The sequence below is a fragment of the Fukomys damarensis genome, unplaced genomic scaffold (genome assembly GCF_012274545.1).
Source record: "Fukomys damarensis isolate Sample0158 unplaced genomic scaffold, DMR_v1.0_HiC HiC_scaffold_31, whole genome shotgun sequence".
Classification (NCBI taxonomy): domain Eukaryota; kingdom Metazoa; phylum Chordata; class Mammalia; order Rodentia; family Bathyergidae; genus Fukomys; species Fukomys damarensis.
Window position 1 is genome coordinate 12,354,861 of NW_022900943.1, and position 16,295 is coordinate 12,371,155.

At 35.0% G+C, this 16,295-nt stretch overlaps 1 protein-coding gene across 2 annotated transcripts in view; it reads right to left on the reverse strand.

Annotated features, from left to right (window-relative positions):
* The window catches only part of Ric1 (RIC1 homolog, RAB6A GEF complex partner 1), a 96,632-nt gene that overhangs the window by 68,769 nt on the left and 11,568 nt on the right, over positions 1-16,295 (reverse strand). For both annotated transcript variants that reach the window (XM_010620828.2, XM_010620827.2), the window contains exon 3: positions 7,436-7,515. In XM_010620828.2, coding sequence (XP_010619130.1) covers positions 7,436-7,515 — 80 coding nt within the window. The remainder of the gene's footprint in view (positions 1-7,435; positions 7,516-16,295) is intronic.

The window sequence follows — 16,295 nt, forward strand, 5'->3', positions numbered from 1 at the left end:
TTTTTTTTTTTTTTTTTCTGATACCAGGGCTTGAACTCAGGTCCTTGCTCTTGCAAGGCATGCCACCAAACCACTGAGCTAAATCCCTGGCTACTACTGAATTTTTTACAAATTAAAATTTTTGGCTTTCTATTCTAATGAATGAATGAATGACAGGCATTCATGTCATTAAAGGCAAAGAAAAAACACTTCTATGGAATGATCAATTACTGGTCAAATTTACCAATTCTGAAGAGGAAGTAACTTTCCACTAAATTGATAAAAACCAAAACTCAAAATCACAGTACAGTGAGACCTCAGTTTGCAAACTTAATCTGTTTTATAATTTTGGAAAAGATGACCACATTCGTGTTTGAGTGGGAAAGATGGTCACAGTCATATCTGTCACCCAATGTAGAGTTTGCAAACTAAAACAAAATTTTGCCAAAAGCTTTTGTTTGCTAACCCAACCCAACTGTTTGCAAACAAGTGTTCATGAACTGAGGTACCATTGTACTCTGAAGTACATCATAAAAAGTACAGAGAAATCTTAAATGAAAAATAAGATAAATACATTCCAGAGAAGCTTTGAGGGCTATACTAGGTGATACAGAAAAGTGTTATTTCATAATTAGATTTAACAGGCATTTATCTGAATAAATACTTTCATGCAATTTCAAATAGTATAAGTGCTACAAAAGAAAGTAACAATATGACAGATAACTTGACGGGTTTGGAGTGTGTAGGGATAGGAACTTCAAGAGTACAGTCAATACAATGTCATTCTCTGCAACAAAATTTATCTAAGGCCTACCATTTCTTCTAAGTACAGAGCTTAAGTCTTATCTACAAAATTTCCAAATAAGCCAGCACTTTCCCCTGAAATACTACTGAATTTTCATGACACTCATTTATTTGGCAGTTGTCACATGATAGTTACATTAATTTAAATATTTATTTGTTATATCTTATACTTCTGAAGCTTCAGTGTATAGTTACTGTCTTACAATGGCAGGTATAAGATAAACAATTATGATAACGAAGATGAATCCAAGTATTAATCCAGATTTCCAAACCTGGTTCACTAACCAATTTCTGTAAAAACTCAGATGATTTCCTTTTCTGAACATTCCTCACATTTCATCACTTGCAGAAATGCAATTATTTCCTTTGGGATAAAGGGTACCTGGGATAGAACCCCTGACCTCAGACATGCTAAGCACATACTCCTACCATTGTTTACTGGAATGCCCATAACAATGAAAGTATTTGTAGATAAAATAACAGTACCTTAGATGTGATTAAATATACAGAAAAAGACTGAAAATTGTTCAAGCTGATGGACAAATGGGTAGTCCATTTTACTATTCTACTAATCAAGTAAATGGTACCAAAGTGGCTCTCTAGAATAAACACACAAACAAACAAAACCTAGACAAAAATGTAAAAAGCAACTATATTCAGACATTAGATACCAGGCTGCAAAGAACTGCTATCACAAACAGAGGGAAACAGATAATATTTTATAACTGAGGTCACTGTTTTGACTACCATGTGTGGGCAAGAGAGAATACAAGCATAGTATGATAGTTTCACTAAAGTAAGGAGAAAAAGATTAAAGCAGAAGCAGCAATTTGTGGAGCAGAGTGCCACAAAGTTGGCAGTTACACAAATCAAGAGCTCTAAAAATCTGTGTTCCCTCAAGTTTTAATTTGGCAACAATCCACAAGGCCAGGCAAACAATAGCTACTAAGATTTTAGGCTGCCAACTCATATAGGACTGAAAGACCTCCAGTTCTGAGTAGCTACAGTGGAGAGACTTTATTGAAGACCCAGGGCATTCAGGAAAGACTTCAGAGGGTTTAAACTAGCCTAAAGATAAGGTTATATCCACTATAAAGAAACGATACCAGGAGGGTGGAGGGGGTGAAGGGAGGGTAGAGATCTGGGGAAAAAATGAGAACCAAGATCTGTCATGTATAGAGGTACAAGATCCCAACGATGAATGTAACGTACTGTATACTTAAACGTACCAAAAAACTCAGTAAGATTAAAAAAAAAAAAAAAGAAATGATACCAGTAAGTCTCAAAAGGATCAAGATGTCCAAGTAAGTTAACTGCTATCTAAAACTTTATCTTTAAAGGATAGACACAAAAATCAGAAGCCAGTAATACCATAGCCAGTGTCTAATCTAAAATTACTAGACATGTGATTCTGCTCCTAGGTATTTATTAGTAACTCTACTCTACTAATTCTACTCCTAGATATTTATTTACTCCTTTAGATATAGGACAAGGAGAAGGAAATGGGATTAGAATCTAAACTAGAAGGCTCAGAGTTTCATTTTTTATATCCTTCTCATTTGATTTTTAAAAATAAAATGGTATTCATGGATTACCAATATGAACATTTTAAAATGCAATGGGAATAGCATGTGGGGTCAGTTGCTTCTTGGGTATACAAATGGGAGGACAGGAAAGTTGAGGGAAGCAGCTTTAGAGTAGAACAGATGGTTGATCTGAGCTTGCAATCTAAGCCAGATAGCTTACTTACATTATTTTTTAAAAAGGTAATGGGAAACACGAGCATTATATTACATAGAAATTGTGGATACAATGCATTTTAGATGTGGGGGTGGGTACCCAGAGAGTTTGGACTTTCATGGACAGCAATAAAAATTCTTAAGATAATTGCATCTTTAGGTCTGTTTCAAAAATACTCTGGTATTAAGGTAAAGGATAGATTTTAGTACACAATATAAAGATGCCAGAGAAAAATAAATTAACTAGCAAATAAGCTTTTTCAATAGGCAACGATAAGGCCTTGAAAGTCCCTAATAAGACCAGAAAGAATAAAACAAATTCTAGAAACATTGGAGAAGTATAATCAATCAATAAAACATGGGAAGTGAAGAGACAAAAAGAATCCAAGGTTTTTTGTTTCATGTAACTGTTTAAAAGATAATGGCAACTGCAATCAAGTTCAGTACAGCAAAAGTATGTTAAGCTTGGTAGGGGCAGTGAGTGAGGTTTAAACATGATGAATTTGAGGCTGCCTACTATGACGTATAAAATGAACCTGATGCTCAAGAATTAGATCTAGACCTCATCTACATATACTAAAGAGCTTAAACCAAGGAGAACATGTGCAACAGAACTCAGAACAAATCCTTGGGTATACTAAAGCATTACATAGGTTACTATTATTTAGTAATTTAGGGTGCTTATTTAAAACTGCTGACAACTTCATGGAGATTGACATTAGCTTCACATATCAGATGAGTAAACGAAGTTCAAAAAAACAAAGCAACATGACTAATCCTGAAAGCTAAGCAAAGACAGAAATTTTATGCAGGGAAATAGCAAACTAAAACATCAGGGGTAAAGTATAAAAAATAGATTATGAAGATACAATACTCCAGGAGAAAAATGGCAAAACCCAAACTATAGTAGCATAGTTAGGGTTTAAAAAGAGATAAGAGACATGAGAGACAAGGCAGAATGAAGTAGAACTGGTATAGACTTGCTGTGAATGAGCAGAAAGAATGAATAAACTCTCAAGTACATGGTGGTGTTGTGCTATTTAGGAAAGAAGGGGGTTGGCTCTATATTTTTCCAGGATTAGATTACTTAAAAATCAGAATGTAATGTTTCATTTTTACATTTGATAAAAAATACAAGCTGTAAATTCTTTGCTAGCACCTAAAATTTATTCCTATTATTTTCTTGTCAACTTTCTTACCTGCTAAATCTCATTAACCTGCTCTTATCCCCTGGGTCTTTGTTTTAATCTCAGTCTTGTTGAGATCCATTTATATTTTCCATTTTCTCAGTGAAGACCCTGGAGACTTTCAAGTTATGGTCTTACTTCTTATTCCTTTACTATGCTTAGTTTTTCTGCATGAAATGTATCATCCAACTTGAATGTATTTGTCATTCTCTTCTAAGAGAATATAAGCTTCTATAAATAAGGGTTTAAAAAGTTTTTGGTCCTTTTTACTACTGGATCTGTAGCATCTACAACAGTTCTTAGGGACTGTCAAACCTCAGTATGTCTTAAATGGGCAGATGATAGATTAATGCTCAAAGTAATTTTCTAAAAGAGCTATTCTCTGTATTGTCAGGTGTTTTATAAAACAACAAAATGGGCAAGGGATTTGGAGGGACACACACACACACCACCAACAACAACAACAACAAAAACCCAAAAAGCTGCAAATGATAATACATTCACATGGCCTTAGGTCTATTAATACCAATGTGCAGGGCTCTCTGAATTGGCAGATCTTTTAACAATTCCTCATTTTTTTGGATTGATATACCTTCTTTGAAACTGGCTAATAAAGGTCTTTTACCACCAGAGCTTATACAAGAATATTCTTACCAATCTAATTAGTAGATGCTCATGCAATTATGATGAAACTAATGGATGCACACAATATGCAAAATTTAACAACTATACTTCTACAAAATATATACCCAGTGAAATCAAACCAGACGTGGTGTTTTGAGAGGGTCATAGCAAATAAAAACTGTTAAGATCAGCTCTGGATTTAGCTCAGTGGTGCCATGCCTGCCTCGCAAGCCCAAGGCTCTCAGTTCAATTCCCAGTAAAAAACAAAACAAAAAAGAGGATCACTAAGACTTATTACTAAGTTTATGAACGGAACACAAAACAAGGTATGTATTAGAGATAAGGGGAAAAGCAGTGAAAATGTACTCTAGAAAACCAAGACTTGGAACTTATTAGCAAAAACATAGCCACATATCACATAATTTTGTTGAAAGGTGAACTCTATACATAATGGTGGTCCTGTAAAATTATAATGCAGATGAAAAACTACTATTGCTGACTAATGCTGTAGCCTTCACATGATCACAGCACATTATTCAGATATTCTGGTGATGCTAAAATAAACAAATCTACTGAACTGTCAATTACATAAAAGTGCATTTATAGTTTTTATTACCTGAAGATGTCAACACTGAACTTGTGTAATATAAAAGCAAAAATGTCTGTACTTATCATGATATAGCTGCCTATAGTATTCTGTACAGTAATATGCTATATAGATTTGTAGCCTATATAACATCTAAGTCTGTGTAAGTACACTATAACATATGTTGAAGAAAACTTTCATTTCTGTAACTAATTCAGACCTTTATTTCCTCTAAATCTGTTGTGATTTAGTGAATGCTTTTTTTCTTTTTCTTGTTTTTAAAACAGGGTCTCACTATGTAGCCCAGACTGGTCTTGACCTTGCAGCAATCCTCCCGCCTCAATCTCTGGGATTACAGGCATGCACCACCACACCAGGCCAATACAGATAATACTTTTCCTAATAATGTAAAATTCTCCTACAAGGAAGTTGGATTTTTGGAAATAAACTGTGTTAAAATTAGAAATTGTTAACCTCTGTTAGTCTCTTCTTTTCTAGACAACACTAACTCATTAATAGTGAAAAAAAAAAAAAAAACATGCTGAGGAAGAAAGAGGTAAAGGAGAAGGAGATTTGAGCTTTGACACCGATTGGAGGTTTTTTGTTTTGTTTTTTTGAGACAGGGTTTCACTATGTAACCCAGGCTGGTCTCCAAAGATCCTCCTGCCTCAGCCTCCCGAGTGCTGGGATTACAGGCATGAGCCACCACACCTGGCTGGAGTATTGTTTTTTTTTTAAACATAGGGCCTCACTATGTAGTTCAGGCTGATATTGAACTTACAATGTAGCCTATGATGGCCTCAAACTCACAGTGATCCTCCTGCCTCAACTTCCTGAGTGCTGGGATTATAGGCCTGTGCTATCATTCCTAGCTTGGAGTGATTTTTTTTAGTAAAGATAATATATATTTAATATTTAATAAAAGCACTAAATTTTGGTGCCATAACATTTTTTGGTGGTGCTGGATATCAAACTCAGAGCTTCTACATGCTAGACAAGCACTGCTACTAATGAGCCATACCACCTCTGAAAATTTTTGTGAAAAATTGCCTGCATGGTAGCATTATTCAGATTTTAATGCCAAAAACACGTTATAAATATTTATTTGGAACATTTACATGAGGTTTTGAGTATTTACATCAAAATATAGAACTCTCTTAATGGATATTTATAGTAGAAATAAATGTGTGGTTGACAGCCATTTCAGACATATTAACCCATTTCTTTAGATGTAATTAAGTTTAAGAATGATTTTAAAATCATTTTGCTGAAAGTTTAGAATATATAAAGTAATGAATTCACAAAATATGGCAACTTAAGACATGTTTTGGTTTTTCTTGGTACTGGGGACTGAACTCGGGTCCTTGAGCTTGCAAGGCAGGCCACCGAACTGCTGAGCTAAATCCCCGCCCCCAACCCATGTTGAAAGATGTTAAAGTAGTGCATTTTTAAGAGTATCATTTTTGAAGTTATTATACATCAACGATGCAATCTTTTTTAAAGTCAGTTTTTCTTAAAAGGTGTACTTTATGTAACATGTAATCAGTTAACTAGATTTTGCCTGGTAAACTAAGTGCTTTTATATTTCAAATTAACTTTAAAAAGCCATGAGCAGTCCTCAAAGTGTATAGACTCTCAGGTGCCTAATCATGTTCCATTATGGAATCTAGAATTAAAGCACCTTGAATTGTCTGGTTTTAAGTGTCCCAGAATTTAACAGCAAAAAAGAGTAACATTTTATCTTATATTAAAGTTACATTTCCCATTTGTTGTGTACATGGTTTATGAGGAATATTTAACATTACCCTCCAAGTCAGTTCTGTGCATAACAATTTACCAAATACTGCTGATGAGGTTTCCTCAAGGAAACATTCTGGGCTGTGCTATGATACAGTGTCATCTCTCGCTGCTTAACAATTAGGTTTGTAAGAATTAGAACTGTGTGCTAACAGTACCTTTGTATAAAAAGATGTAAAATTAAAAATGAGGAATGTGCACAAATGATCATTTCAGTGTTTTTAAAATTCGTCAGTACTATTTCTATAGCTATGGTTTGTATGTTTTAACTTTCATGACAGACTTAAAATGAAAATAAAATATATATATACACACATATATACATATACAGTTACATAGTTTGAAGAGCAAATGTTCCTCCAAATTTTAGTCAAGAGATAATAACTGTCTCAGGTATTGTTTCCTATGCATGCACAAAAACACAGACAAAACTTACAGTTTACCTCTTCCCTTCATGATCTCTTAGTTCCTCCCTAATTAAGACTAGAGAATGGTAAGGATGGAATATATATTCAAATAGTAATTAGAAATGTCTAAGAAAGAAGATAACGCATTCCTCAAGATTCTAAGGCTTATTTAATTACAGAAGTCTTTATTCAAGAAATGACCTATTTTTAAAATGCAAGCTCATTTTAGTAACTTCAGACAACTCAAAATGGCAATGTTTTCTCAGTAACAGATACAAATCAAATATTACAAAAATAAAGGTCATAACTTACTTGGGATTTACTGGTTCATAAAGGTACTTGTCCCCTCTTGAAGATGTAATATGAAAAAATAAGATGTAGCCATTTGCAGTCTGAAAGAGAAATTTTATCTATCATGAATTAATTTGTATATATACCAAATGTTACACACTTCCCAGATTTCATTATCATTGATATTTCATAAATAGTCCTTCCTTCATACAAATTAAAAAATAGTAGTACTAAATTATTATTCTTAAAAAGTAGCTTCTTAATGTATACACTAAATCTGTTACTAGGCAGCATTATAAGAATGCTTTTGCTTCACGCTCCCCAAGTATTGCAAAGCAAGCATGTAACTATTGTTTAATCTGTATGCAACAATCCGAAAACCTTTTTCTAACATGAATACAAGGGGTGATCCAGAGATGTAGTAAATGTTCCAATTTTTAAAAAATTTACTACAGTAAACAACAGATTGCCAAGAATAAGGGGTAAGTGTAATCAAAGTGAGGGTGACTATTTTGAGTATTCTGGCAGGGATTAATGGCAATATATCCTTTACAGTACTGTAATAATTTTTATATGTAAACAGTCATTTTTTATCACACCAAATATACATCCAAAAACAAAACTAATTTTTCTAAGTAAACTAAAAAAAAGAACCCTAGAATTCTTCCTATTGTCATCACCTATTTGAAATGTGGTTTATTTTTTTTACTTTTCTGTAGGACAATATCGTATATCTGACTCTAATGACATGAACAATGTATTGCAAAGATTGTCTCATTAATTTAAGATATAAAGGTTTGATGATTAAGATATGTATCTTCTATTCTCATATCAGGCTTCAAATAAAGAAGCAAGAAACCAGCACTTTTAAATTCTTCATATTACTGTGTAAATGACAGTTTTATACATTTGAAATATGAAAATACATAGTATTAATTACCCCCCAAAATATCACTTTTCAAAGACAATAATTTAACATTTTGTATAAACTGTCATACTTTGTACATATACACACACACACAGACACAATTTCAATGGGAAACAAAGCTATAAATCAGATTTTGTACATACATATATATGAATATACTTCAATGGGAAACAATAAAGTTATAAATCAAAAGCACTCTCAAACACAGATGATAATTTTTCAAATACTCTTCACATTGTTTTATACTAGTAAAAATGTTCAGAAAAAAAGCCAGATTTCTGTTTCTAATCAAAATTTATGAAACAAAAGTTGATCAATGTTCCTATCTTAAAGAAGACCAAAAACAACAGCAAAACAAAAAACCTAAAATATATGAAATGATTTTCAACATATACATTAAGCAATGAAGGCTGGTTATTCTTCAGAGATGGGAAACAAAGGTTAGCTCTACTCTTCTTAGTCAGCTGACTTTTGAGATTTGCAGCACAACAGTGAGAAAGGTTACTAAGGCAGAGCTTAGTAGACTCCCAGAATTGAAGAAATAAAGCTGGGAATCCTGGAATAAAAAGATAGTAAGAAATCATGTAACAAAAGTACCAGAGGGGGGAAAAATACAGACACAGAAATGATTGGGCACAAATAAGGATATGCACATGAGGAAACTACTGAAAATAAGAGAAAGGACAAACCCAAAAGACTGGTAAAGAGAACAGTACATGGTGCTCACACTAAACATGGGAATACTATCTGTTCTACAAGCAAAAGTAAAGAAAATCGTAATTCAGAGAGTGCTGGGTAGAATACTTAGAAAGTTAGTCACCACACATTGCTACAATAATTCTAGAAAGGCACTGCCTTAGAAGTGAGGATGAGCTCAAGATTAAGCACTACTGTGAATCCACAAAACAAAGTATTAAATACAACACGAACAGATCAAATTATTTTCAAGTAGCTTAATTGCGTAACAGGAAGATTAGGACCACAAAAATACTTGGCACATAACCAAGTAAAATCACAATGCCTAGCATCAAACGAAAAGATAATCACACATGCAGAGTAAGGAGAATACCAGACATGCCGAGGAAGAAAATCAACCAATCTACCAGATATTTAAGAAAGAAATAATACCAAGTCAATACAAATGATCCCAGAAAACCAAAGGAACACTTGAAATCTGATTTTATTAGCCTTATTCTCATACCAAATTAGACAATTACATTACAATAAACAACTAAATAGTTCCAAGATGACAGATTAGAAGTAGTTAAAACTAATTAGTATAGCTTTTAACACCATGCATAACTGAAGTCTAAACAATGCAGCTAGAATCTACATAGCATTTTGGCACTAGGGTAATTCCTCTATTGTCCAAGATACAATCATAGTGTAGCAACAAGGAATATCTTGCAAAGTTCTTCTATAAATATACTACTTTAGGAATCAAATCAAGAAATAAAGAAAACCCATGTTTTCTTCTGAGAAACAGCAATGAACTTCTGAGAAACAGTAGTGAAAGACATTCTACCGATCCAACAGGTAATGATTTTGAGAGTTACTTTGGCTATGGAGAAAAATTTCTTAAAAAAATACCCCTGAGAGGTCTATGTGGTCAGTACCTTGTTGGTGATATGTAGAGAAAGAAGATCACTTTCATTTGGCACTGTCAACTTGGGAAGCCCACTGTGGAAACTCTAGGTAAAGCCAACAATTGCACGTGATTTCCTGTGGGAGCTAAGATTCAGGACAAAAGAGCCACGGGGTAGAGTATACACAAGTTCCACTCCCCACCCCAACTTCATCACTATTGGTTATAGCTCCACAGCATTTCCTCACCTTGAGAACAGGTATCAAGGAAGGCAGCAAATAGCATCAGTTCTGCTTTAGCAGTGCACAGAGAACACTGTCACCAATGGTGGAAATTCTGCACTCTACCCCATTTAGTACTGACAAACACATCCAAGAGTTATTACAACTGGCTCTACCCACAATCCAATCCCTCTGACTCAGAGAGGGAAAAAGACAGGAACAACACAAAGCCAATGATCTCTCCATAGGGCACAAAGCCAAAGAGGTCATAGAAAGTTCTATTCCACATAGCTTGAAGATATCTTCTTCTGTCTATACAAATGACTTCCTTGGCAGAAAGAAAACAGTTGCCTTCTTATTAAGACTTTCTTGATTTTCTTGATTATATGTATGTGGTTTGGAAACACACATGTGAAAAGATATATGTATATTCCCACAATACAAAGACAGTTAAATATGCAAAAACCAGTTAAAACCCATTAATAAACTCTTGACTATCTCAGCTGATACAGAGAAAGAATTTGACAAAATTCAACACTATAATAATAAAAACACTCAACAGACTAAGCAGAAAAAAAAAAACTACTTCAACATAATACAGGCTGTATATAAAAAAACCTAAAGCCAACATTATACTCAATGTGAAATTAGAAGCTTTAAGGTGTAGGGACAAAATGCCTGTAATCCTAACATTATAGGAGGCTGAGAAAGAAGATTACAAGTTCAAGCCCAGCTTGGCCATCTTAGCAACTTAGGGGGACTCTATCTCAGAACAAAAAATAAAAAGGACTGAGAATGCAGCTCAGTGGAAAGGTCTGAGTAAGGTTCAATCACCAGCCCTAAAAAGAAAAAGAAAAAAAACATTGAAAAGTTTTTCCCTTAAGATCAAGATAATGATGCCTACTTTTGCCACTTACAATAAACACAGAATTGGAAGTTCTATCCAGAAAAATTAGCCAATAAAAAGAAGTAAAAGGCATCTGAATTAGAAAGAGAATGTGGAATTATTTCTGTTCAAAGATTATGAGCTAAAGAATCCACAAAAATATTAGTTAATAATGAAGTCATTGAAATTGTGAGACATAAAATCTCACAAAAACCATCTGTCTCTATTTACTTGCAATAAATCTTAAAATAAAATCTGAAACAATTCCATTTAAATAGCATCAAAATAATTTTTAAAAGGATAGGAATAAATTTAACCAAACAGGCAGAAGACTTACACACAATCTAAAGATTTGGAATCCAGACAATGGATTATAACTTGGGAAAGAAAAAGAGGAGGGAGGAGGATCCCTGGGTCCCAAGAAGGATATAAAGGGAAAATTGGAGCCCACAGAGAAAGTGAAGAAACAGACCTCAACACAGAAAAAGGTGGTGGCAAACTGTACTTTCTGCCTGACTCCTAGATTGTGGAGAGAGGATTTGGATCTACTGAGACAGTGAAGGTGGGTGAATCGAGAGGACTCCACAGAGAAATGCACCAGTAGAAGGAAGCAGTGGATGCTGTGAACTACAAAAGCTGGTGAATGACTTCAGTGCAAGTGTCTGTCATATCCCCTGGAGAGATACTTTGCCAAATACCATTTTTACAGACAGGCGGACTGAACCCAGGTTTCAGAGCAGCCATAGATTGGCTTCCTCTCAGGGCTCCCAGTGAATGGGTGAGACACAATCTCAGAAGACACCAGGGTCAGGAAGCTGAGGTCAGGCCAACAAGAAATGCCCAGAGTGCTGCAGGCTGAAAAACTCAGGTCCCACCTCCACAACCATAGGCCAGAATCAAGCTCAACTTTTGTGGAGTTGAAGGCAACAAAGTCAGCACCCTGCCCTATTCCTATATCAGGCTTGTTGGAATTATCCAGCACCCAGCCCTAATCCTACTGCAGGCTTGCTGGGGTCATCCAGCACAGATCAGGGGTCTGTCTGCCTCCTTTCTCAACCAGTGACAGTGGAGACATGCTTTGGATTGGACATTAACACAAAATTGTAGAACTCAGAACACAACCAGTCTTAAAATTACATTTTTTTCTCTTTGCTTTTTTCTTTTCATTTTTTCATGAGTATGAACATTGTTAAATAAAATAGTCAAATCCTTAGTCAACCTTATTAAAAATGAAAGGAAAGACAAGATTCAAATACATGCAATTACAAAGGAAAAGGGTGAAATCACAAGGTATCCTGAAGCAATTCAGAAGATCAACAATATCTACTTTGAGAATCTGTACTCTAATAAGATAAAAAATTCAGAACAAATTGACAGATTCCTATATACGGTATATATGAAATACTAAAGCTGAATCAAGAAGATACAATAATTCCAAATAATCCAGTATCAAACAATGAAATTTAAAGGTACAGTGGACACTCAAGTTATGACTAGACTCACATACAACTTAGATTATATGACTGGAATTTTAGTTTTAACTTATGACCAAAGGCTTGAGTTATGACCAGAATGGTTGTAAACAGAGACTGATAATGCCAAAAAAGTGTCAGTCTGAGCCCAGATGTGTTTGTGGATGTGATTTTGGGTGGTGCTTTATACAATTGCTATAATTACTACTATCAAAATGGCCCCAGAAGAAAAAAGGAACCCTTCTCCACTGTTGGTGGGAATGCAAAATGGTCCAAGCACTGTGGAAATCAGTGTGAAGACCCTCAAAAAACTAGGATGAGAAGTCCCATTTGACCCAGGAATTCTTCTGAGTATGTTCCCAAAAGAAAAAAAAAAAAATCATACCACAGCCATATATGCACACCCATGTTAATAACAATAGCTTAAAACAGCTAAATCTTGGAAATAATCCAAATACCAATCAAATGCTGAATGGATAAAGATGATGCAGTTTTTCTATACAATGGACTACTTCTCAGCCACAAGGAAGGATGAGCCTGAGACATTTATAGCTAAATGGATGCCCCTTGAAGCTATACTCTTAAGTGAAATACATCAGATACATGTGTAAATATCACACTGTTTCTCTGGTGTAAGAAATTAAAAATGCAAATAAGAATCAAAATGTATACTACACAGTGTGAAATAAAAAATTGTTCAACAAGAAGGGGAAGGGGAAAAGGAGGAAAAGGAAAAAATGAGAAAAGAAGGAAAAAATGGAAATGGGGCTTTGGTAAATAAGGAAGAGAAGGAAGCGTTGAGAGTGGTTGAGGGAGGGGAAAAAATGAATCAAGATACACCAAATAAAGGTACAAATTCCCTATGATAAATGTGATCATTATGTAAATCAAATTTTACCAATAAAATTTAAAATGATTTTTAAGAATGGTCCTCTAAAAAGCTAGAAAAAAAAAGCTAACAAAGGAAGGGAAGGTAAAGAAAGCAATCACAATTGGAAAGAAGGAAATTTTGGAGAAATACGAAAGTGTTCATGTGACCAATTTTGCTAATGTGTACAGCAGGTCAAAATCTGCCATCTTGACAATCTTATAAAGAAAAGATTTGTATAAGGAAGCTAATGTTGCCAAAGGTGGTACTCAAACTAGTGAGTCATGATCAACAGTGTTACATGAGGTAGAAAGGCTATCATAAGTGTAAATAAACAAAAGGCAAATGGCAGGTTATATCCTATTTGAGTCTATAATTTGTGAAAAAGCTAAGGCTATAAATGCAGCTCTCATAAAGGATAATCCATTAACAAGTGATAATGGTGAAATATTTCATGCCAGTAAGGGGTAGTTTCACAATTTTAAAGCAAGAATGGGGATTCACAGCATAATTAGGCATAGTGAAGCAGCCAGTGCTGATAAAAGGGCACCTGAAAATAATATACACCACTTCAAAATGACGACACAGAGAAATGATTTTTGCTCTCATCAAGTTTTCAACTGTGATGAAACAACATTTCATTATACATTACCCAGGAAGAGAATATATCTAGAATATACATTACCCAGGAAGAGAAGAAAATGCCAGACCACAAATATATGAAGGACAAATTAATCTTACTGCTATGAACCAATGTGAGCAGTGACCTCAAGATAAAGCCTCTCTTAGTTTATTACTCTGAGACCCCTAGAGTGTTCAGAAAGCATAAAGTCATGAAGAATAGGGTAGGGGTCAAGTGGAGATCTAACACAAAAGCCTGGGAAACAGCACTTTTTCTTGAGTGGATCAGGGAGGCTTTCTGTCCTAATGTTAAGAAATGTCTAGAGGGCAAAAGTTTACCACTCAAGGCTCTCTTCATCATGGACAATACTCCAGCCCACTCACAAGATCTAGAAGTAGGATTGGCTGAATTCCCATATTGCTCAGTTAAGTTCCTTCCACCTAATACATGTCCTCTATGCAGCCTATAGCCCAGCAGATTAGAGCTAACTTTAAAAAGCTATACACCAAGGAACAGTTCATGAAGTGCTTTTAGATGCTCTCAGATACAGATTTAATCCTTAAAGAGCTCTAGAAGAACATTACACCCTTTCCACTGAGAAATCCTGGATGGATGTCTCTCTAAGGATACTGAGATCTGCCTGGAAGTGTGGCCTGAAATTATACAGGAGAGAGACTTTGAAGGTTGTGTAGAGCCTGAACCTTCAATTGATCCTATGGTTGATGACTCTGTCACTATAGCAGAATCCATAGGCTTGCAGGTAGACAGTGGTAATGTTGTGGAACTGGTATACTGAGAGGAACTGTCTACAGAGGAACTTCAGCAACTTTTGGCTGAGCAACAGAGAGCAGCAGCTAAGGAGCTTTCTGAAGAGGAGAGGGAGTATCAACAATCAGTGAAGCAAAGTTCTTCTGAAATAAATGAAATCCTGAAAAAAATGGACAAAGCCACATACATTTGTAGAGAAGACCAGCAGGTCTTCATTGCATTCACCTGCTTAATGACAATGTCATGTCATACTACTGAACAGTTTAAAGAAAAGACAAAAACACAACCTTAAACCACTTTTAGTTCTGAAAAGGTTGAGACTTAGTGGGCCAGAAGCAGGTCCTACTGAGCTACAGACTCTCCCAAGCAAAGAAAGGACATCAGAGAGCCAGATTCCTGATGTTCTTATGGAAGTGGACTCTCCTTCCAAACATCAGACCTTCCATTTCATCCTCCCTTCCTGAAAGCCAAAGATGTCAACTTGAATGGTGAGTATAGTATGAATTTGTTGTTTCTAGTAAACTAAGCACATTTTATAACTTTTTGGTGAATACACTAGGAAAATCACTGGTGTTTCTGGTAAATTTTACACATTATACAACCCTTTTATATTATGAAAATGTTAGTTAAGGGGTCCTCTGCTGAGTTTGGAACACATTTGAGTATTTCCATTATTTCTTATGGGAAAAAAGTCTTGACTTACAACCAACTTGAGTTACTGCCAGCCCTAACAAATGAACTGAGTTTGTAACTCAAGGGTCCACTGTAATATTTTGTTAAAAACTATAAAAAAGAAAAGCCCAGGTCGAACTGATACACTGCTGAATTCTACAAGAAATTCAGAGAAGACATTATACCTCTACTCCTCATATTCTTTAATGAAACTGAAAAGGAAGCAATACTCACAAAGTCATTCCTGGAAACAAGCATTAACAAAACCAGAAAAGGATCCAACCAAAAAGAGAACTACAGCCCAATCTCCTTAAGGAACACAGATGCAAAAATCCTCAATAAGATACTGGCCATGAGAATGCAGCAAATCAGCAAGAAGATTATACACCATGATCAAGTAGAATTCATCTCAGGGATGCAGAGATGGATGGTTCAACATACACAAATGAATAAATATAATACACCACATTAAGAGAACCAAGGACAAAAATCAACGATCATCTCAATAGATGCAGAAAAGGCATTTGACAAATTCCAACACCCATTCATTATTAAAAAAAAAAAAAACCTACAGAAAATGGGAATAGATCTCTATCTCAATCTGACAGAAGCCATCTATGACAAACCAACAGCCAACATCATACAAAATGGTCAAAAACTGAAAAACCTCCATCAAAAGACTCCCAGATTTAATGTCCAATTTCAGGAGTATAGCAGGATACAAAGACAACACTCAAAAATCAATAGCATTGGGCCAGGGATTTAGCTCAGTAGTTCTGCTGCCTACATCACAAGTGCAAGGACCAGAGTTCGATACCCAGTACCAAAAAAAAAAAAAAAAAAAAAAAAAAAAAAAAAA